This window comes from Pelodiscus sinensis, chromosome 13 (assembly GCF_049634645.1).
Source record: "Pelodiscus sinensis isolate JC-2024 chromosome 13, ASM4963464v1, whole genome shotgun sequence".
In the NCBI taxonomy this organism is placed as follows: Eukaryota; Metazoa; Chordata; order Testudines; family Trionychidae; genus Pelodiscus; species Pelodiscus sinensis.
Genome location: NC_134723.1, coordinates 34012843 through 34033899, shown reverse-complemented (window position 1 = coordinate 34033899; position 21057 = coordinate 34012843). Strand labels below are relative to the sequence as shown.

The following is a 21057-nucleotide window of genomic DNA, read 5'->3' as shown; positions in this document are numbered from 1 at the left end:
CAGTCACTGCAGGGATCTAGCCCCGCCCGACCGCAGTTGTTGACACGCCCAGCAGCCTTTGGCCTCGGCACAATGGCGGCGACCCACCGTCGCGGTGCATGATGGGAAGGCGGCGGTCTGCGCTGGGCTGAGGCGCATGCGCGGCTGAAGGCCTTTCCCGGCCTCTGCCTCACGCAGCGGTCAGGGAAGCGGTTGGAGCCGACGGCGGGATGTGGTACGAGATCCTGCCCGCGGCGGGCCTCATGGGCGTGTTCCTGGCCATGCCCGGCTTGTCCCTCATCTACATCCACAGATACTGCAACGGGGGCAAGGTCAGGAGCGGGGCGGGGTTGGGCCGGTCCCGGTGGAGGGGAGGGGAGGGGAGGGGGTGCTAGCTGAGGCGTGAGGAAACGGGGGCCGCTTCCTAGCCCGGCACCAGCCGCTTCGCCCCTGCAGCGCTTGACGCCGCGAGAGCTGCTTTAACGTTTGCTGCGCCTGTGCCCCTCCCCCCCCACTCCGGGGCTTTGCCCGGGGCGCGCGCCTGTCGACCGGGCAGCGCCCCCCGTGCTCGCTGTCCACGCGCCGTCCCGCGGAGGTGACCGTTGCTCTGTGTGCGCAGGAGAAGCGGATTGCGCGTGTCACCTACCAGTGGTACCTGATGGAGCGAGACAGGCGCCTCTCCGGGGTTAACGAGTATTTCCGGACCAAGGTAAATCCCTTCCCGCGCGGCGCTATAGCTACAAAGCAGGCTCCTCACAAGTCCCCCAACCGGGAGAGGAAAACGACAGCTGTAGGGCTCCGCATTGAGCCTTTGTTACGGTGTGAGCTGAGCGAGACCAACCACGGGCAACCTAGACTGCAGAGAGGCCGCATCGGTGGCCCTCCAGCTTGCTGGGTTGCCAGATTGTCATAGGGTGGGCTTGCTGTTTGCACTTGCAGGTCCGGAATTTGCAGGGGGTGCTGATTTGAGTTGGAACGGCGCTTTGATTGGATGGAGGGGAGTGCCCTACTCTCCCTCCATGTTGTGTGCAATAAGCATGCACCTCCCCTCACGTGCCCTTGCTTTATGTGCATATCATTTTAGCAATAGCAAGTAGGAAAAAAAACTATGTGACTGGAAACCAGCAGAATCTGGTAATGGAAAATAAAATGTCTCACAGGTCATACATAGGGCCGCAGATTGCCCACCATTGTATTAGACTTTTGGATGGGTTCTCCTCTCTGTTACTTTAGTCTGAAGTCACCAGTCCTGATGATAACTGAGGGTAGAACTCAGCCTGCTAACTGGAGCATAAATCAAGTGCTTATTTTTAAATTTCAAATTAGTCGTACAACTAATCAATGGACTGGCTTGTTTTGGGGACTTCAGATATGGATGTGATCTTTGCAAACCCCTAAGCCTCTTTTAGCATTAATTTCTTTTCATCTTCACTTGATCAGTGCATTCTTGCTTCTGTTAACACTGCTGTGTAGATGTACCCTTAATATTTCAGAATAACTGACGTCTACACTACAAGCCTTTATTTTGAAATAATGTCATGCTAGAGGACTTCTTACTCCAACTCATGGTAACCCTCATTTTCACGAGGAGTAAGGGAAGTCAAAGGGAAAGTGTTCTTCCTTTGACTTCCTACTGTGTAGATAGCGCCAAAAGCCGAGTTAAGTTATTTCTACTTCAGCTACATCAATTGCTTAGCTTAAGTTGTGTAGGTTAATTCGACTTCAGCCCTGCTGTGTAGACATGCCCTTAGAGATGACCTGCAAGGGGCTTTAAGAGCCTATATTTGTTGCTTTAACTTAACAAGAAAGGTTGTAATACTTTATTAGAAGTGTTGATCTTTTTTATGTTTCTGGGGATGTGTACTATGAGCTATTACATTAGCAAAAGGGATTGGAATATTTAATTTGTTACTTCCATTCCAAAAGCCCTGTTTAGTCACTGAAGTGAAATAGGGATTAATAAAAACAGGTTAAATTTCTTTTCCTATGAATTGCTCAACTTTTCATTATCTACTAAAGTAATGTATTAGCACTGGTTCTGAGGTTAGCATAGTGTTCCTGAGCAGACAAAACTTAAATGTTAGCACAAGGGGGAGGTGTGCATGTGTGTGTGAATTTTTTTAAAAACCTTTTCAAATCACCTTTAGCCATAATAAATAGGGATGGTGTAATTTGCAAGAGGTATTCTTAATGAAATGGGTCTCGTCCCTTTGTAATTTCTATGATGCTATCACATTGGTTTGCCTAGTATTATTCCCATCCTTTGTGTTTTAGTGATCCCCTTCCCCCACTTAAAAAATATCATGTTTGAAAAAACATGTGAACTTATTTCGCTGAGGAATGTATAGTTAGAAAAAGAGTAGTAAATTGATTTGTACTTTCTGAGACTTGTATACAGACTTGTATTGAGTGTGTTATTTGTTCTGTATGGATAATTAATGTTTCACATATTTTTCAGGGATTGGAGAACATTGACTAAGAAGCAGTTCACTGAGTGAAGAGTCCTAGTTCCTGTTCAAAGCAGTTTGGCTGCAGTAAACATGAATTTATATTTATGCAATGTGTTATATGTTGCACATAAACCTACACAGTGAAAGTGGGTCTCTGCACTTGTTTTATTGGTATAACTTTTAGACGTGTATACTGGAAATAAAGTTGCCCGTAAATATTCTGTAATCAAACATACAAAAAGGGATACAGCAGAGTTAGGCAATTACTCAGCATTATAAATGTGCTTTCAATTAAGAAACTTGCAACAAAAGTTAGCGGAGTGACAAGTGTCAAAGTTAGACGCAGGACTCACGATTTTCGTAGACCACTGTTTTATTAGCAAAGCGCTTTGCTAATACATCCAGAAAGAGTGAGCCCTCACAGAAACCCACGTCATCTTATTTATATAGATAAAAGAGGCGAGCAGACCAAGGATTGAAAAAGGGCATGAACTGACAAGGTTACCTGGGGTCAGTCAAATACCTCATTTCCTTATTAACTCTTACCAATCTCCTGTTAATGTCCCACTATCACCCTTAAGTGGAACCATTGTCCTCTGCCTTAACATCTTCCTTCCTGCTTGCACACAAACAACTTTACCTTAACATCTCTCTTCCTGCTAAAGGAACAAACATTTCTTTAATTCATTCTACTTTATAATTCAGTCTACTTTCACACAAGGAAATAAATATCTTATTTATATACCTGTTATTTTCAGTAAGCTGTGTAACTGCAGATAAACTAAGACTACTAAGCTGCTCTAAATAGCAGAAATAACCATTTATTGAATAGGTTGTGTGCACCCTCATGATATTAGCTTGCAATGAGCAATGCTAAGCCTTAATGTCGTCTTTGTTACAAAGCTGTTATAACATGACAGCAGGAGATGATGCTTTTAAAGGGAACATTACCCTTCTCAAAACTGAGAGGTTGCAAAGAGTAGTAGCAATATAGGGATTACTTAATGAAATGACCTGCCTTTTGAGAAATTTGAGTGTCTCACTGCTTCTTACTGTTAATGTATCATTAGCTTGAACCAGAAGTGAATACAGTGCCTATTTAGATAGGATAAAATAACTGAGGAATAATGATATTATAGCAGCAAGTCATTGCCTGTTAATTCTATAGATGTTTTGTACTAGAGGTTGAACCTCTAAAATCCAGGACACTCTGGTCTGGCAAAATCTGTGGCTGGCAGGGAGTGGCTGGTCAGCATAGTGGGGAGCCTTGATCTCCCCTGGTACAGCAGCTCCGTGGTTCAGGACTGCTCAGGTCCTGAGGGTGCTGGACCAGAGATGCCCTAGCTGTACTCATTGTATTAATACAATAATATTGATACAGTGTCCGGATATATCATTCCTGATACAAAGTAAAAGTGGTGATCTTGTATATGTTCTAATTTAGAATGGAGTTGAAGTCATGGCATTAATTTTTTTTCAAATCAATTTTAGCTGCTCTATCATTGCCTTTGTGTTACACATCTTTAGTCTTAGTCTACACACACATCAAATAACATTAAAAGTGCACTGGTTAGGGTTGTGAGGGTTCTACCCCCTAGAGAGGACATTGTTATATGGGTATAATATTCCTGTAGGAAGATGTACCAGCATACCTGCATAGTAGAGGGTTGTATTACTTTAACTATTATGGTATAGTTTAAAAACCAGTATAACTTGTGTATAAACAATGGTCTTAGGCTTCCGGAATTCACTTCATGGCAGAATCAAATGCAGTGATTGTATATGGGGTCTCCATTTGTTCCTTATCCATTGACTAGATCCTCTTAAACTCCAACACTTAATATAAGAAGCTTGGCAAAAGCAGTAAGTGGAAAGGCACCAGTGTTACAATAGTTATTGTCCATGTAAACTTCCCAGCAGCACACGTAGCTTTAGAATCTGCAGTTTAAAAAACAAAATGGATGTTATCTTCAATTTAAAGTTAGTTTTTATTATACAATTAAGGAAACATTGATAATAGTGTGGTCATCAGTTCTTCTCCCCCTTTAATTCTGTTTCAACAACTGTGAAAAAGCAACAGTAGTTGTCATTTGTTCCATTCATATTCGCAATTAGTAGTGATGCCTAATCATCTTTGTAGTTTTTCAGGCAACCAACATCTGTGGATTAACAGGCTAAGTGGAGCTGATATATGGAAGCAGTGAACAGGACATTAATGAACTTCTAAGAAACTTTTCAAACTGTACTTTGCATTTACAGCATGTTTTATGCAAAGAATAATATCTATCACTTAAGATTAGAGGGAAAAACCAAAGCACAGAGAGGCCTTGTGCTGTGCCTCCACTCCCACAATCAGTCGCAAAGTGGAAAATGTAGCACGGTGAGACAAGTGCCTAGTTTGTGCTCTAGCTATTTTGCACTATAATCCTGATAATCTTAAGTATTAATAACCTCATTATTAATCTGACAGCTATATAAAATGCCTTGCTCACTCTGCTTCCTCACTCCTTGTCTATTCTGTGTTGCAGGCTTTCAAAGGGTACTGTTACCTTGTTTTGTTACTGCTAACTTGAGACATTTTGTCTCTTGCTTTTGAATATCTTTGAATATTTATGTTGGTTTTAAAATATAATGTTCCTGTGTCAGGAAAGTCACGAGTCATACTAGAACAGATTAAATAAATTTCCAAAAAGCGTTCTTGCTATTAAATCAAGCATCTACTGATGGAATGAATACAACAAAGACAGCTAATTTTTTGGATGAGAGACAATGTCAAATTTAGATACTACATATTAGGGATGTTAGTGTGTAGTTAACAAGATTAACCAATACAACTGGGTTTAATGGTTAATCCTAACTACATGTGCATACACCCCCCCCTTGCTGCCCTGTGGGGCTGCCTCCCCTTCCCCCCTCCATGCTGCTGCCTCTGATAGAGGTGCGGGGTGGGGGAGAACAGGCAGGAGCTGGTATGCATGAGGAGCTTTTCCCTCCCTTCCCCTCCCCTCCACTCCACTCCACCTGTAAATGCGTGCTAACCTCCCTACTACCTATGCTGTTTGTGTCAAAGCACATCAACTAGACACTGATGTTTTGGTGAATTACTTAGGCTTGATGCTTAGCATAGTGGAGATAATCTTGAGTCCCCTTCACTGAGTATTTGAATTAATTATGATTTGTTGTTTCAGAGCTTTGTCTTTGCCAGTTGAAAGGAGATGTTCCATCCCTCAAACTATGCAATTTCTCTGTACAATCAGCATTTAAGACTAGTAGAGACCATTAGATAATCTGGTCTGACCTGTATATCATAGGCCATTATCACCTCCCACCTTTATGCTAAACTCAAATTAATGAACTATGCAGTTTTTTTAGTCAGATTTTTCCATAAAGTAAATCCTTTATTATATTAAGCCTACACAAGCGGACTTAGCATTGTATAGCAAACTAGACAAGATCTTACCTGTGCACCTTACAACACGAATTGCATAGGGAAACCTAAAGGAAGGTTGTGTTGTAATGCATTTTCTTTCTTTCTCGCTTTGAATAAGGGCTAGGTGATGGCATTTTCATTACAATGTGTTAATACTGGTGGGCCTCAGGGTGAATATATCTTAGGAAGAGAAGGCGAAGGCTAAAGAGTGATATTGACAAAGCGCATGATGATAGATGGGTGGGAGAAGGTAGGTAGGACTATGAAGTGATGATTAGTTTCTTATGATGCTGCAGAGGCAAAATGATGTCATTGTTAGTACCATTTCTCATATGTAAGGTAAGAGCAACTCTTGACTGCACCCTAAAGCCCTGGAATAATGACCCCTAAGCAAGTTGCAGTGACACATTCTAAAATACCGGCCTTCAACTTGTTCTTACTAATGAGCAATCACCTTAAAGGAGCTTATGTTTTTGTATTGAGGGGGAAGTGACAGTATTTTGCTTCCTTTTAGTATTGAGTCAAGAACTCAAAGCACTTCACAAACATTAATGGATCAAGCCCCAGCACCTGTGTAAGGAGGGAATGGCCTATCCTTGTATTACTGATGGTGACCTTGAGGCACATTTCACATGAATTACCCATTGATTCAGTTACAGATCCAGAAACCAAATCAAGGAGGGTCTTACTCCCACCCTCTACCTGTTGCTTGAATAGCCATCTAATGTTGGAGCCACTTTAGCAGGCAACTGTTCCTGTGTAGTTTGTATCCTTACTGCTAGCAATTGACACGTTCTGAGACGAGCATGCTGTCTTTTGCAAGAGGATAACACTAACAAAGAACATATGAAAATTGTGATTTAGGTGAGTAGCTAGACTTAGGATTCGTTCTGCATTAATTTCCTAGCTAAGATTTCAAGCAATATGTTGAACATGGTTCTGCTTTCAGATTTGAGCAGCTGCAGAGATTAAGACTTCATATAATTAACACTGAATGGGATATAGTGGCTCTTTTTCCTATGAGCTGTGCAACAGTATTCAAGGCAACCTTCACTATAGTGTTATTTTGAGGCATTATTTGGCTCTTGACATAGTTAAAGGTTTTCTTATTAGTTGAATTGAGAGAAAGAGAGTCTCCCTAGAGAAGAGCCAAACCAGAAATACACTCTTCTGATAACTTGGATATTTGTATACATAAATTCCTGTTGGTGCAAATTACTCTTCTGTACCTTCCCAGATGCAGGAGTCAGCTCTTACAGTAACTAGTCTGTTTTCCCTTTTCTGTGCAAGATTCCCATTAGTAGCAGTGGCTAATAGTTTAATACATAACACTTGATTCATATCTTCACCTGAGACCTTGTATATTTTATATAGTTCTGTGCACCTTGTTAATAGAGAGAGATTGTCAGACTGGAAGGTGTTCAGAGAAGAGCATCAAAGATTATTAGTGGGCTGGAACAAATGATTTAGAAGAATGGACTAAGAGCTACATATATAAATTCCATCGTAGTGAACTGCACTGAAAGCTTATGTGATGAAGAAAAGTATTTTCAAAGCAAACTCCATACAAAATACTACCCTCTTTATTTCTGATACAGCATCCTCTGACTCTTCGCTTGTTGCATCTAATTTTCATTTGCATTAGTATCAGAATCCACTGACTTAAATTGGAATTAAAAAATCATTACTCACCTCTCCACATCACTTTGGATTTGACACCAAGCCAGTAAATTTCACGAGACTGTGCTACAGTTGCTCTGTTCAAAAGGGAAAAAAAACCCCAACATAATATGGTTATAAAATGGGAGGATGTCCCCTTCACACCCATGAAGACAGTCCAATACCTTACTGTAGCTGTTCTGAGATGCTGCTTTGCTCATAAAATTAGCAAATGGTAATGTAAGCCTAATCTCATGGAAAAATGAATCCACCTTTTCCAGCACACAGAAAAATTAGTTGTGACTGGTTGATGACTTCCCAATGGAAAATCCTTCCACCCCCCAGCAAGGATCAAAATACTGTTCCTGCAGTGTCCTCTAGCAGCATAGCAACACTTCTGCTATAGTATCATTTGCAATCTTAATAGTATGAAGCAGAGCTCATTAGTTTTGTGCAGCTTCCCCCCGACAGATGAATTCTTCTGCTGATTGAGTCCCTAATGTATTAAGGGTAAAATTTTGAGAAGTGGCTTAGAAGCACAAGACCCTGAAAGTCAATGGGGATTATGCCCTGAGAGCACTTTGCTGTTTTTGAAAATCCTGCTGTATATTAAACTGAACCTTTTATGACTAATGTATAGATAGAGAAAAGAGAAGAACATATATTGGAGATGTCCATTGGAGGACTTCATTTAAAAGGGAATGGTCTCATAAAGCTGCTTACATGAATGTAATGACTGGGAGGCAGCCAGAGTTCGGGGGCAGCCAGGTATAAGTAGAGAGGCTTGTTTTTAACTCAGTGTTCGAATGAGTAATTGCACCTTTTGGGTTTCCAGAGCACTGCAAAGAAAAGAATATCAAATCTATGTATTAACTGTGTAATTATTAATAAAGTATCTGTCTCACACACTCAGTCATTAGTCCCCAAACTGTGGAGTACACCCCCTAGGGTGGCCTTGAACATTTTGGAGGGTGTGTGGCAGGGCCTGGGCCAGCTGCTATGAGGTGCTGGGATGGAATGTCGTCCAGCCCCATGCTGGCCTCAGCCTTGTCCCCTGCTTAAGGCCCTGACTTTAGCTTCCATTGGGGCTTCTACTTTCAGCCCTGTTCCCAGTGGGGCATGGACAGATTAGAGTAAGAGAAGGTCACAACATGAAAAGTGTGGGGACCACCACACTAGGGGCATTTACAAGCAATCTGGAAATAAATCCCCTCAGTTTCCATGTCAATTATAACTTCCCCTCCCATTCCCAGAAGCCTGGGTAACAGACACCCCTATGCAACATGCCCCGATCCAGCCAAATGCTTCCACCCTGCTCAAGCTCTTCTGAAGTCACAGAACATAAGTACTGGCCCCTCCATTTTCCACTATGAGGTATCCAGAGAGCTGTGATATGAATAGGGACTAGTGGAGGAGGAAATCCAAGTCCTGCAAAGCTGTGGATTCTGCCCAGCTGCCTGGAGGAAATCTCATCTATACCCAGCAGGGCCAATAACTGGGCTGTATGGACTGACAGTCAGTGGTTGCACTCAGTTGCAGTGTATGCTAGAAGAGTAAATGGTAACTCAGGCTGCATAAGGGAGGAGAGCAGGACATGCTGCTTTTCTAGGGATCCAATTCAGCTCATGTCTCCAGCTACCTTTGCTGTTGTATGTTATTTCTCTTGCTACTTTTAATTTCACAGTATCTATCATATAATGGAGATTGCCTATCTCCTAGAGCTGGAAGGGACCTTGAAAGGTCATGGAGTCCAGTCCCCTGCCTTCACAGCAGGACCAAGTACCATCCCTGACAAATTTTTACCCCAAATGGCCTCCACAAGGATCGAACTCACAACCCTGGGTTTAGCAGGCCAATGCTCAAACCACTGAGCTGTTCCTGGCCTTATCATGCCATTAGGCTACATAAAGGTGAGAAATGAGATGCTCCAAGCTTACCTGTAAGAACTTAGTGTTATTGGCAGGATTCTGCCAACTGCCGAGTGCAGCAGTGGAGCCAAAGGTGCGAGCTTCCAGCAACAAGCCTCTGTATCCTGGCCCTACAATCTGAACTGGAAGAGAGTATACACATCTATCACATGTTACTCATGCATAGCTGGGACTGGCTTCTCAGATGGTCACTAGCATGTATTAACTCCAAAGATACACCAAATGTATCTTTGCACATCAGCTGTGTCTGCAAAAATAGCCCAGTGATTACATGCCAGCCTGGGTCTCAGCTGGTTCAATTCCCTCTTTGCCACTGATTTCGTGTGGCACCCTGGGTTTGTCATTTAGTCCCTCTGTGCCTTGGTTTTTTCCAACTGCAAAATGGGGATGATAACAGCTCTCTGTGTTACAGGGATCTGAAAGGAGGGTGAGGTGCTCTTTTACTGTTGTTTCTGGGGCAATGTAAGTACCACAGGGATCAAATGAAAAAGGCTTTAGATAAAATTCTTCCTTCGGGTAATTGGTTGCAGTTCCCATTGAGATTATAAGCAGGGTTAGGGACAGGGAGCTTTGTTTTACTTGTTCTAAATGATACTCCTGGGAAGTGTTCCCTCTAATTTTTCCATCCATGTGCACCAAGGCATGTGTGGACATATATCACCAGTAGAAACACATGCTGGCAGGTGTGGTGGTTCTGTTATTCAGCTGGGTGGCATTTGAATCTCTCCTGAGTGGCTACCCATGCACTCAGCTTAGAGGGAATATTGCTCCTGCGGTTTCTAAGCAGCCACCTAAGGCTTCCTCCTGGACTTGAACAGCAACACATTCCATCTCCAGGAGTCAGCCAGGATGTAAAAGGAGACAGGACTTGAATGCTCTGGGCAGTTATGGTCACCTCTTCTCAAAAAATACATTAGAATTGAAAACAGTTCAGAAAAGGGTGATGAAAACATCAAAAGTATGGGAGAGCTTCCAGAAAAGCAATTAAACTGGGAATGGTTCAACTTCTGAAAGAGATGACTAAAGAGAATTGGGATATGATAAAGCCTAAACAATCAGAAATGGTGTGGAGAAAGTGAATGAGGAAGTGGTATGCACCTAAGACCTAGGGGGCACCTGGTGAAATGTATAGTAAGCAGATTTAAAACAAATAAAAGGAAGCTCTTCTTCCTTCAATGCACAGTCAACTTGTGGCATTTGTTGGCAGGGGATGTTGTGAGGGTGAAAGTGCAATTAGGTTCAGAAAATAGGTAAATTCCTGCAAAATTGGTCCACCAGTGGCTACTAGCCAAGATGGTTGGGGATACTATCCATGCTCTCTGGGTATCCCTAAACCTCTGATTACCAGAAACTGGGGCTGAATGACAGGAGGGATCAGGGTGTCCCTACCTATACACAAAACATGCAGCCATGTGGGGCACCAAATTGCACCAAATTTCATGCTGCCCAATGCAGCTGTGTGCACGGTCCCCATCCCCCAGCTGCCTCCCCGGCTGAGTGACAGTGCAGTGCCCCCCCATCCCCTGGCTGCCCCCTCAGAAGTCATTGCCCAGCCCATGCTCACCAAGTAGCAGTGAGCAATGCTCATGGGGCCAGAGGACTCAGAGCAGGGGGCAGCTGCACAGCAGGCAGATAGAGAGTATTGGCACTTGCCCCTTAAAAGTGCCGCTTCTCTCTGGCTGGCTGCATGACTGCCCACTGCTCCTCCGGCCCATGCCTCACTGCCGGCTCTACTCCAGCCACATCTCCTGGACCGGACAGGCCAGACACCATTGCAGTAAATGGTGTCAGATCCAGGAGAATCACGAACTCCTTTCCCCACTTTGTTTCAGCCCCCTCTTTGTACAGAGCAGCCACTTGGAGGGGCGGGGGAGAGTGCTGGTGCTGGGCTGTGTAGGGCACCAACACTGCTAAGAACATCCCCTCCCCCCTGAATTGCCCTGTTCTGTTCATTCCCTCTGACACATTTGGCACTAACCAGATACTGGGTTAAATGGACCATCGGTCGAAACCAGTGTGGCCATTATGTTCTAGGACCAAGGGTTACAAAGAACCCGAAAAGGAATGGACTAGGGAGAAAAGAGAAGAGAGGAAGTCTGGGCCTTTGGAAAAGGAGGACAGAGAGGGTCAGATGGTAGCCAGAGAGGCAAAGAAGACAGACATGAGAGACATAATGGGATTGAAGAAGACACTGCACTGTATGCTAAGCAAGTAACCAGGAACGAGTCAGCCGGGGAAAGGATGGTCTTTTTACTAGTATCTAGGACAGGGAGTCAGGACTCCTGGCTTCTGTTCCCAAAGCTGACAATTATTCTCTTAAGGGATGTGGGAAAGTCTTCTCTCTTCTCTAGCCTCAGTTACGCTTCTGATTACCAAGTCATTTCACATGGGTCAGCAAGGAACTAGCAGTCGTTAATTTCTGCTTACTGCCTCCCTTGGTGTAAAACAAATCTCTGAACTATTGGTGTTATCTATCTGGTACCTGTTAACATCCAGTACTCATTTCATAGTAATAGAAATGTAGCCGTGTTAGTCTGGGGTAGCTGAAGCAAAATGCAGGACTAGGTAGCACTTTAAAGACTAACAAGATGGTTTATTAGATGATGAGCTTTCGTGGGCCAGACCCACTTCCTCAGATCAAATAGTGGAAGAAAATAGTCACAGCCATATATACCAAAGGATACAATTAAAAAAAATGAACACATATGAAAAGGACAAGTCACATTCCAGACACTTCACAGATCACAAATCACAATTCACAGACACTTACCTTCCTTCCTTCCCCCCCCCCCCCCCCGCATCCCCCTCCTGTTCTGAAATGTGATTTGTCCTTTTCATATGTGTTCATTTTTTAAAAATTGTATCCTTTGGTATATATGGTTGTGACTATTTTCTTCCACTATTTGATCTGAGGAAGTGGGTCTGGCCCACGAAAGCTCATCATCTAATAAACCATCTTGTTAGTCTTTAAAGTGCTACCTAGTCCTGCATTTTACTCATTTCATGGCATTGACACAATCCTGCCAGATGCTGAACTGATCCTATGAGAGGCTAACCTTCATCTGATTCATCACTATATTATCAGCGTCACTATAATAGAATGCAGTTAGTTTGCACACCCTGAAAACGGCGGTAACATGGTTAGTTGTTGGGCATACAGACAAGGCAGATGTTAAGATAATTTGTACAGTGTTTGTAAGATCAGGTTCTCCTCTGCAAGTAGTTCTCAGATTATTTCTATTGCTCTTCTTCTGCTAATCTGCACACAGTGGTTTTCATTCATTTCACTGAACAGAAGTTTTTCTATACACATTTTAGGGAGAAAATATGGAGAAAAAGAGAAACTCGCTAATAATACTGCTCCTTTTACACAGAAAGCACACCGAATTCAAACAACTATGAAGAAATCGTATATTTATGCAAATTTTTCAATCCAGTTAAGAAGTTGGAACTTAATTACCATTAATCATCTGCCTGTTCACGAAAGAAGGTGCATCAATCTGGACCTCATAGGGGGCTGGGCTTGGCTGGGGATGGACCCCCATATGCACAGGCATCATATTCTCACAGGCTGTTGCTGGGGCTCCTGTTGGAAAAGCAACACATGGACTAATAATATTCCAAAAGATGATGTAGCCAAGGAGAAGTGAAGTATTCCAGTAAGCCATGACTGGGGTTGCCTGTCCTTTGAATCAACAATAAATCCTCTCTGATTGCAGACACATTTAACACAGAGGAAAGAGGAGGAAGGCTCTGCTGAGTCACTTACCCTCAACAAATTAATTTTCTAGCATGAGGGTTTGAATGCCTTTTGTGCACCCCCTCTCTGAATGAGGGCTGTGTTCTGTGATTTCTAGCTATTTGCTATCTGCATAAGGTACTCTTGGGGGAATTCTGCACCCAAAAATGCAAAATTCTGCATATTTGTCAAAATAATTCAGTATAATCATACTACAGGCAGTCCCCGGGTTACGTACAAGATAGGGACTGTAGGTTTGTTCTTAAGTTGAATCCGTATGTAAGTCGGAACTGGCGCCCAGATTCAGCCGCTGCTGAAACTGATCAGTTTCAACCGCGGCTGAATCTGGACGCCAGTTCTGACTTACATACAGATTCAACTTAAGAACCCCAGGCATCCCCAAGTCAGCTGTTGCTGAAACTGATCAGTGGCTGATTCCAGGAAGCCCGGGGCAGGGGCTTCCTGTAGTCAGCCACTGGTCAGTTTCGGAAGCGGCTGACTTGGGGACGCCTGGGGCAGAGCAGCTGGGGTGCTGCTGGGTTGGTCCAGTAGCGCCGCCGCTCCTCAGCGCTACTGGAGCAACCCAGCAGCACCCAAGCTGCTCTGCCCCAGGCGTCCTGATTCAGCTGCTGCAGAAACTGACCAGCAGTGGCTGAATCAGGACTCCTGGGGCAGAGCAGCTGGGGTGCTGCCGGGTTGGTCCAGTAGCGCCCAGAGCAGAGCTACGGGACCAACTGGCAGTGCCCCAGCTGCTGTACCACAGGCGTCTGGAGCAAAGCCGCAGAGCACGGGGGCAGCGGGACAGCCCAGACGCGCCGTGGCTGTCCTGCTGCCCTCGGGCTCCGCAGCTTTGCTCTGCTTTGCTCCCCGTCTCCCTGGTCTGCAGACCAGGAGGACGGGGAGCAAAGCCACGGAGCACGCGGGCAGCGGACGCGGGACGTGTCTGGGTTGTCCGCTGCCCGCGTGTTCCGCCGCTTTGCTTCCTCTCCCTGGTCTGCTGGAGACCAGGGAGATGGGCCCCGTTCGTAACTGCGGATCCGACATAAGTCGGATCTGCATAACTCGGGGACTGCCTGTAGTTTCACTCATTTTGGTAATTATTTTAAATATATCATACAAAAAAAATCACAATAACTGTTCGGCATTTCCTAACCATATAAAAGTTAGGTTAGAATCATAGAACCATAGGGCTGGAAGAGACCACATGAGGTCATCAAGTCCAAACCCCTGCCCAAAGCAGGACCAACCTCAGCTAAATCATCCCAGACAGGCCTTTGTCAAGCTAGGACTTAAAAACCTTTAGGGATGGAGATTCTACCACCTCCCTTGGTAGCCTATTCCAGTGCTTCCCCACCCTCCTAATACAATAATTTTTCCTAATATTCAACCTAGGCCTCCCCCACTGCAACTTGAGACCATTGCTCCTCATTCTTTCATCTGTCACTACAGAGAACAGCCTCTCTCCATCCTCTTTGGAACCTCCTTTTAGGGAGTTAAAAGCTGCTATCAAATCCCCCCTTGCTAGTGTCTTCTGCAGACTAAATAAGCCTAAATCCTTCAGCCTCTTCTCATAGGTCATGTGCTCCAGCCCCCTAATCATCTTCATTGCCCTCCACTGGACCCTCTCCAATGTGTCCACATCCTTTCTGTTATGGAGGAGGGCAGAACTGGATGCAACACTCCAGACGTAGCCTCACTAGTACCGAATAAAGGGGAATATTCACTTCTCTAAATCTGCTGTCAATGCTCCTTCTAATGCATCCTAATATGCCATTAGTCTTCTTGGCTACAAGGGTGCACTATTGTCTCATATCCAGCTTCTCATCCACTGTAATCCCCAGGTCGTTTTCTGCAGAATTGCTGTTTAGTCAGTCGGTCTCCAGCCTGTAGCAATGCTTGGGATTCTGCCGTCCCAAGTGCAGGACTCTCTACTTGTCCTTGTTGAACTTCATCAGATGTCTTTTGGCCCAAGCCTCCAATTTGTCTAGGCCTTTCTGAACCCTATTCCTACCCTCCAACTTATCTACCTCGCCCCCTAGCTTAGTGTCACCTGTGAACTTGCTGAGGGTGCAACCCATCCCCTCATCCAGGTCATTAATAAAGATGGTGAATAAAACCAGCCCTAGAATGGATCCTGGGGGCACTGTGCTTGAAACCGATCACCAGACATCGAGCTATTGATCACTACCCATTGAGCCCAACAATCTAGCCATCTTTCTAGCCACCTTATAAACCATTTATCCTATCCGTAGTTCTTTAACTTGGTGGCAAAAATACTGTGGGAGAGCGTATCAAAAACTTTGCTAAAGTCAAGGTATATCACATCCATCAACCCCATGTCCACTGAGCCAGTTACCTTGTCATAGAAGGCAATCAGGTTGGTCAGGCATAACTTGCCTTTGGTGAATCCATGTTGACTATTCCTGATCACTTTCTTCTCTCCCAAGTGTTTCAAAATGGATTCCTTGAGGATCCCCTCCATGATTTTTCTAGGGACTGAGGTGAGGCTGACCAGTCTGTAGTTCCCTGGATTGTCCTTCTTTCCCTTTCTAAAGATGGGCACTACATTTGCCTTTTTCCAATCGTCCAGGATCTCTCCCAATCTCCACGAGTTTTCAAAGACAATGTCATTGCAGAGCCACTGGCCATCTGCCAACTCCCTCCGTCCCCTCGGATGCATTAGATCTGGCCCCATGGATCTGTGTATGTTCAATTTTTCTAAATAGTTCTTAACCTGTTCTTTCTCCACCAGGCTGCCCACCTCCTTTCCATACTGTGTTGCCTAGTGCAGTAGTCTGGGAGCTGACTTTGTGAAGACAGCGGCAAAAAAAGCATTGAGTGGTTCAGCTTTTCCCACAGCTGTCACCAGGTTACCTCCCTCATCCAGTAAAAGTCCCACACCCACCCTGATCTCCAGGCTGTCAAAGACCAGATCTTTTTTCTGAGGCCCCTTTAGTGCAGGGTCCTGGATGCAGCTCCTCAAGTCCCTGCACGTTATCTGGCTCTGCCCGGCTGTGGGGAGGGAGGAACTTGCTGGGGAACACTCCATCCATGCACAGGAACCACAGCCAATGGGAGCTGCAGGAGTGATGCCTACAGGTGATCACAGGGCAGTGCAGACTGCACCAAGCCACCTGCTTTCCCCCCCACCACCAAAAGGGAGCTGCCCAGGTAAGCACCCTACATTGCAAGCTCCCTCTGCCCCCTAATAGACTCCAATCCCTTGCCCCAGCTCTGAGCCCCTCCATCTAAATCTCTAACTCCCTCCTAGACTCTGCACTCCACCCCAGTCTCCTGTCCTGAGCCTCCTCCTACACTCCTTGCAGCAGCTTGGAGTCCCTTCTTGTACCCCAAACACCTCAGCTCTACCCTAGACCCTGCACCTCCAGTTGAAGCCCTCACCCCTTCCCGCACCCAACCCACTGCCTCAACCCCCCCCCCCCCGCACTCTGAACCCTTAATTTTGGCCCCACTCCAGAGTCTAGGGAGGGACCCATAACATTGAATAGCCCTGGACACCCAGAAGTGTTAATCCAGTCCTGACTACAGGTGAGGTTGAGTGAGATTTCTATTGTTGTTGTTTGCTTGTGTGTGACCCAGGACAGAAAAAAGGTTTGCCCCCCCTGCATTAATCTTGTGAATGATGCCAGAATGAACATGTGGCCTGGAAATGTGAAGGAAGGTCCACGACTTTTTTTTTTACATAATCACAGTGAAATTGCCTACAACTGAGAGCCATTTCACTGATCACAATCTTTCTACACACTTAGAAGTGACATTTTCCACTGAATTGCTATTACTCTGATTAGACTCACGTACAAAAACAAAACAGCTTTCCACCCAATAGGTATTAGTACTAGAAAATGCAAGGGAGCTGGTGAAGATGCATGGGCCAGAATTCCTGAACATTAAGAAAGATTAAAGGAATAATCAAGCGTCTCTTCCAATTCTCTATTTCCCATGGCAAATGCCAAGACTGGCCAGGTGCTCTCTGTATGCTGACAAGAATGAATGCACATTTGTTCACATTGTTGGTGAAAAATTTACAGTGCCCTTCTCAAGGCTAAGAGAGGAGAGATTAAAGAGTGAGGAAAGGGAAGGGAGTTTGTTGTAGGCTGAGGCAAAGAGAAAAGGAAAGAAAAACAGCCCTGACCCCCTTGCGGGGTACGACGCATGCAAACCAGAGAACAAAAGCCATTAAATAATAGAAGATGTTGATCTACTTTCCTCATATTGGGGGAAATCAGGAGATGCTTGACTAGGGTGGAGCCAGTGTGTGTGAAGGGGGAGAGGGAGGGAGAATTAGGCCCTCCCCTGACACATTCTTCATGAAGGCTGTGTCTACACTGGCATGAATTTCCGGAAATGCTTAAAACAGAATACTATTCCGTTTTCAGTTTTTCCGGAAAAGGAGCGTCTACATTGGCAGGCTGCTTTTCCAGAAAAGCCCTTTTTCCGGAAAAGCGTCTGTGGCCAATGTAGACGCGCTTTTCCGGAAAAGAGCCCCGATGGCCATTTTCGCGATCAGGGCTTTTTTCCGGAAAAGACTACTGGGCTGTCTACACTGGCCCTTTTCCGGAACAGTGTTCCGGAATAAGGACTTATGCCCGAGCGGGAGCAGAATAGTTTTTCCGGAATAGCGGCTGATTTTGTACAGTAGAGCATCGTTGCTTTTCCGGAAATTCAAGGGCCAGTGTAGACAGCTCGCAGCTTATTCCGGAAAAGCGGCTGATTTTCCGGAATAAGTGGCCCAGTGTAGACACAGCTGAAGAGAAGGGATGGATTTTCTGAAATGCTAACACTTCAAGAGCCCACTGAAGTCAATGGGCATTAAGGGTACTCAGCACTTCTGAAAACCAGGTTCTTTAGGTTTGATATATGCATGCTGGGGAAGCAGCTTTTACCTCTCATGTTATAATGCCTTTATTTCAGCTTACTGATGACTTGGTAGTATAACTGCCTCAGTATTTGGTTTCACACAGATATTTTAGAAAATGGAACTCTATTGCAGTATAAAAGAGAACTTAAGCCAACATTTAGATCTGAATTGCTCCACGTTTGGGGGTGGGATGGGGAATCTCATCTGAGCCTTAAAATATTGTTTGTATGTTGCTAAGCACTGGGACCCTGAGTTCATTTCTAAGGACACCCTGAGTGGTAGCTAAAAAAAAAAATCTCAGAAGAGTAGCTGTGTTAGTCTGTAACTTTAAAAACAAGTGGTCCCATGGTACCTTAGAGACTAACCAAAATATAACGAGTCATGAGCTTTCAGGGGTAAAACCTACTTCCTTAGATGAATTGGAGTGGAAATAACAGAAGCCAAGAGATGAGTGGTAGCTGTAAGAACACTGTGTTCTAGGTTAGCTGGGAGTCGGGGTGGGGGTGAGGGTGAGGGTGAGGGTGGGGGGGGGGGGTGGCGCTAACTCAGATCACATGGCTTTGTTTTCAGTCCATGAACAATTCATCATGTTTCCTACCTCAGCCTATCTTTTGAAAGATGGAGACAGCTTGGAAATCAATTAAACACAAAGCCCAAAGATCCTGTCACAAGTGGATCAGCTGCAACACTGGAGGAAGAGTCAGAGGGAGGGGACAGGACAGATGATGGGAAAAGGGAGTGTGTGAGTGATGATCAGGGTGAGAAAACTGTGGAGGAGGAAGGGAGCACATGACAGAAAAGGAAAGGATGCCAAGTACCCAATTGCTGATAATGTGGATTGCCCTAATATCCCAGCTGCACTGTGCCCCACCGCAACCCTTACCCAGACCCCACCTCCCATCCTGCTCCTGCATCCCCCTCCTGTCCAGACCCTCCCACTCCCAACCCACTTCTGAACCCTCCCAACCTCCCAGACCCCCAAACCCATTCCTGCACCCCAGCTCCTGCCCAGTCCTGCACCCTACATCCCACCCAGCCCTGCCATCCCCAGCTCGCTCCTGCACCTTACCTCCCACCCAGCCCTCCTACCCCCAGTGACCCCAGCCCCAGGATCCCTGGTTCCTGACCATACTGCGGTTCCTGACCTAGCTGCTGTGGACCTAGCCGCCCCAATGTAGCACCAGCTCCCGTCTCCCGTGGCCACGCTGCATCCCTGCCTCAGCAGATCTGGACCCTACAGCAATAGTAAGCAATCCTAACTAAGGATGTTAAGAGGTGAGTAACTGGCAAATTGTGTAGTTGATATAAATAGTATCACAATTAGTCGATAAGGCACTCAATCCTGGCTTGAGCTATGTCCAGGAGCTACCCCCACAATGGCTCTGCAGTTTAAATGTAAGAGCCGGGCTGCAGAGCTGCACTGGTAGTAATTCCCTGACCCACTGTGAGTTGGGACTGAGCTGGACTTTCTCAGTCCCAGCACACGCTGGGTCCAGCATCCCTCCTTCCCCCCAACGCTGCTGCCTCTGATAAAGGCAGCAGCAAGGTGGGGCAGGCGGCACCATGGAGATGGTGCCGGGGGGAACCAGCTTTTAAGCTTGCTCCCCTCAGCACTAGCTTCTGCTTCCTCCTCCCTTGCTGCCTCTGATACAGAGGCAGTAAGGGAGAGGGAGAATGCTACTAGTTGACTACTTGCTTTCAACCCTAATCCTAACCCCACCCAGGCTGCCCTGTCCTCATCAACAGTTAACTGGCTAAACCATATAATTTTCATTGTTTAACCGGTTAACTGTTTTGATTGATATTTATATCCCTAGTGCATAGTCATTCTCTCTCTAGCCAGCTTTCACTTGTCTAAGATAAAGGAAAGTACTGCAAGTGCTAGATGAGATGAAAGGAAATACTACCTGCTGGGGCTGGAGCCACCAGGGCCAGGATCTGGGGCCTTGTGACACATCCAGGTCCCACCTGCCCATCATGCAACCCTGACTACCGTCCTCATCTCCTGAGGTTCTTGCCAGCTTCTTCCATACAGCTGGTTAACTGGTTACCAAGTAGGCATTCCAGTAAGCCTAACGCTTACCAGGTAAACAGTTAACAGATTAACCTTTTACATCCCTACTGTGCCCAAATAGCACTTTGGCCCTTTATATTCTTCCATCCCCTTCAGAGGTGACTCCCTAGTCAGTCTCAACAAGTAACCACAGAGTCCTGCCAGATTACTTCATTGTTAGTCAACCTCACCTCAATGAAGTAGGGTTTCTGGCTGGGATACATTTCAACAGTCAAGCACCTAAGTTAACAATCCTCTTCTGATGCCTTTTGCCAGCCACTTTTGGAATTCCAGTCCAACAGGGAGACAAAGAGATAGCAAAGTGCTGTGTGGTCAAAATTGCATTTGCAGGTTAGTAAAGATACATACTAGAGTTCACAAGCTGAAACCATTCATCAATTGTAGAGGCAGACTCCCCCATCACCAGTGCACACCTGAGAAGACAAATGTAGTGACAGTGTCCAGACTCTGCCCAGACACAGGAAGCTTCGGAGCACGTGGGATCCAAAGGTTGGGTCCAACAAAGCAGCCAAGTGACTGTTCACTTGGGCGAACCCAGCCACATTCCATGGAGAGGGGTGCCACCTCAGAGATTAAATAAAAGGGACTTCTGGGATGATCCTGAAACCAACATACTGGGAGCTGGCAGTGCGTGTTGAGCACTTGTACAGATTTCCCAGGACAGCTACCTCTAAAAAATGAATGATAATGGGAAAATGTAGACAGGAGGTGGCAATCCCATCCATGGGCAATATTCTCACTTGGGCCTGATGTGGCTTTTTATTCTGGAAATCCAATGGCAAGGACTCTTCTCATTTATGGAATATGATTTGATGGAGAACTGGAAGAAACTCCCTTTCTGGTAATTATCATGGGTATACTAGAGCATGGGTCTGGACAACATGCTGAGCAAAGTCTGCCTCTTGCCAAACAGACAGTA

The 21057-nt window shown here is 45.4% G+C and overlaps 2 protein-coding genes across 2 annotated transcripts; one reads left to right on the top strand and one right to left on the bottom strand.

The window, feature by feature from the left end:
• Positions 1-62: 62 nt before the first annotated feature.
• Positions 63-2575, top strand: NDUFA1 (NADH:ubiquinone oxidoreductase subunit A1). Its single transcript, XM_075941000.1, has 3 exons — positions 63-311; positions 599-688; positions 2438-2575. Exons 1-3 carry the CDS (start codon positions 210-212, stop codon positions 2456-2458), a joined length of 213 nt encoding a protein of 70 aa, XP_075797115.1. The 5' UTR covers positions 63-209; the 3' UTR covers positions 2459-2575.
• A 1653-nt stretch (positions 2576-4228) lies between these two features.
• On the bottom strand, positions 4229-13040 carry LOC102453801 (putative ferric-chelate reductase 1). Its single transcript, XM_006115407.4, has 5 exons — positions 12907-13040; positions 9456-9568; positions 8242-8357; positions 7552-7616; positions 4229-4367 (listed from the first exon to the last, which is right to left on the bottom strand). The coding sequence occupies exons 1-5, from the start codon at positions 13004-13006 to the stop codon at positions 4267-4269; spliced, it is 495 nt and encodes a 164-aa protein (XP_006115469.2). The 5' UTR covers positions 13007-13040; the 3' UTR covers positions 4229-4266.
• Positions 13041-21057: the final 8017 nt, after the last annotated feature.